Source organism: Numida meleagris, chromosome 25, assembly GCF_002078875.1.
Source record: "Numida meleagris isolate 19003 breed g44 Domestic line chromosome 25, NumMel1.0, whole genome shotgun sequence".
Lineage (NCBI taxonomy): Eukaryota > Metazoa > Chordata > Aves > Galliformes > Numididae > Numida > Numida meleagris.
The window spans coordinates 4,600,488-4,602,056 of record NC_034433.1 but is presented as its reverse complement, the minus strand read 5'-3'; the positions used below and the strand labels follow the sequence as shown (position 1 = coordinate 4,602,056).

General features: G+C 64.2%; 1 protein-coding gene across 2 annotated transcripts; it reads left to right on the top strand.

The window, feature by feature from the left end:
• On the top strand, positions 152–1,436 carry HMGA1 (high mobility group AT-hook 1; the record flags this gene model as incomplete). 2 transcript variants are annotated; one of them, XM_021377241.1, is given in 3 exon segments in its annotated part: positions 152–235; positions 603–653; positions 1,033–1,436. In XM_021377241.1, coding segments are annotated over 3 exon segments (189 nt in total), but the record flags the coding sequence as incomplete, so codon positions are not given.

Sequence of the window (1,569 nt, the reverse complement as noted above, 5' to 3'; positions counted from 1 at the left end):
CTGGGAGATTAACACGGGGGTGGGGGGGGGACACAGGTCACTGAAGGATGCGGCGCTCTGCCCCAAAGCAGCGCTGAACCCATTGCAGTGCTCCCAGCACCGCGGCATCCCGGGGGCACCGACCCCATCCACAGTGCCCCCTCCCCCCCAGCAGGAGCCCAGCGAAGCGCCCACCCCCAAGAGACCCCGCGGACGGCCGAAGGGCAGCAAGAACAAGGCCAGCTCCAAAGGCAGGGTAGGTGGCTGGGTGCAATTAGAGCTCAATTAATGGCAATTCCGAGCTGACCCCCATTCCCTCAGCCCCCAGCCATGGCAGCTGCACCCTGGGGAGGGGGCGGGAGGAAGGGCCGGGCTGTGGGGGTGTCGGTGCACACACACACCCCGCAACCTGCGTTCAAAGCACACGACTCACAGCCTCGTATCCTGCCCTGCTGCGTGAGTCACGGCCGGGCCGTCACCCGGGGATGCCACTGGGGTGACGGGTTTGGCAGCAGAGGGATGGGAGGGAACCCCGGGGGTTGGGGGGGGTGGAGGGGTGGCACCATCCCGGTCCCAGCCTGACCTCAATTTTTTGTTCCCCCCCATCTCCCTGGCGCACTCAGAAAGCTGCAGTCACACCAGGGATAAAACCTCGAGGCCGACCCAAAAAACCGGTGAGTGCCCCTGTCCCCCTGCACCCCAGCAGTGGGGCTTCTTGCCCCCCCCCTCCCTTCCCCCCTTGGTGGCAGTGACCCCATTCCTGGTGGGGCCGTGCCCGCTGTCCGGCGCTGGCGCTGCGTTTTTATGAATGGAGCGGGAGGAAGCAGGGGCTGGCGCTGAGTCATGCTCACGCTCAGGGCTGAGTCAGCACCGCGTGCCCCCCACCCGCAGTGGGGCACGGCCGTGGGCGTTGGGCTCTGCACGCCCCGGGGTTGAAGTGGGAGCAGCTCCGCGGGGATCCTTGCGCGGCTGCAGCGAGGGGCAGTCCCTGCACCGGGGAGCAGCCGTGCCTCAGTTTCCCCGCGCCCACAGCTCTCCCTTGCTTTGCAGCAGCAGGACGAGGAGGAGGTGAACATTTCCCAGGAGTCATCCGAGGAGGAGCAGTGACCCCTCCCGATCCGCCGCTACCTCATCACCCCCCAGGACTGAGGGAGAGGGACGGGGCACAACCCCCCCCCCCCGGCAGCACCCGGCTTCTTCCTCCTCCTCCTCCTCCTGCCCCGCTCCTTCCTCACCCCCCCAACAACAGCAGCACTGGAACAGGGGGCTCAGCCCCACAGCCCTGCGGGGGGGACCCCCGCCCCGCTCCCCCCAGCACAGTGGGGCAGCCCCACTCCCCCTCACTGCGTCCCTGCAGTGCCCGGCTCGGGGTGACCCTCTTTCCCCATCGGTTCTGGTTCATTTTTATTTTATTATTATTATATATATATAGATATATATATAATTTTTTTTTTTTTTTTTTAGTCCTTTTTGTTTCTCCCCTCATTCACAACTACCTCTGGATATTTAAGTTCTGCTCTCAGCTCGCAGAGTGCTGCTGTGCCGGTGTGGGGCAGCCGGGCGTCCTTCGCTTGGGGTCATCATTTTTCT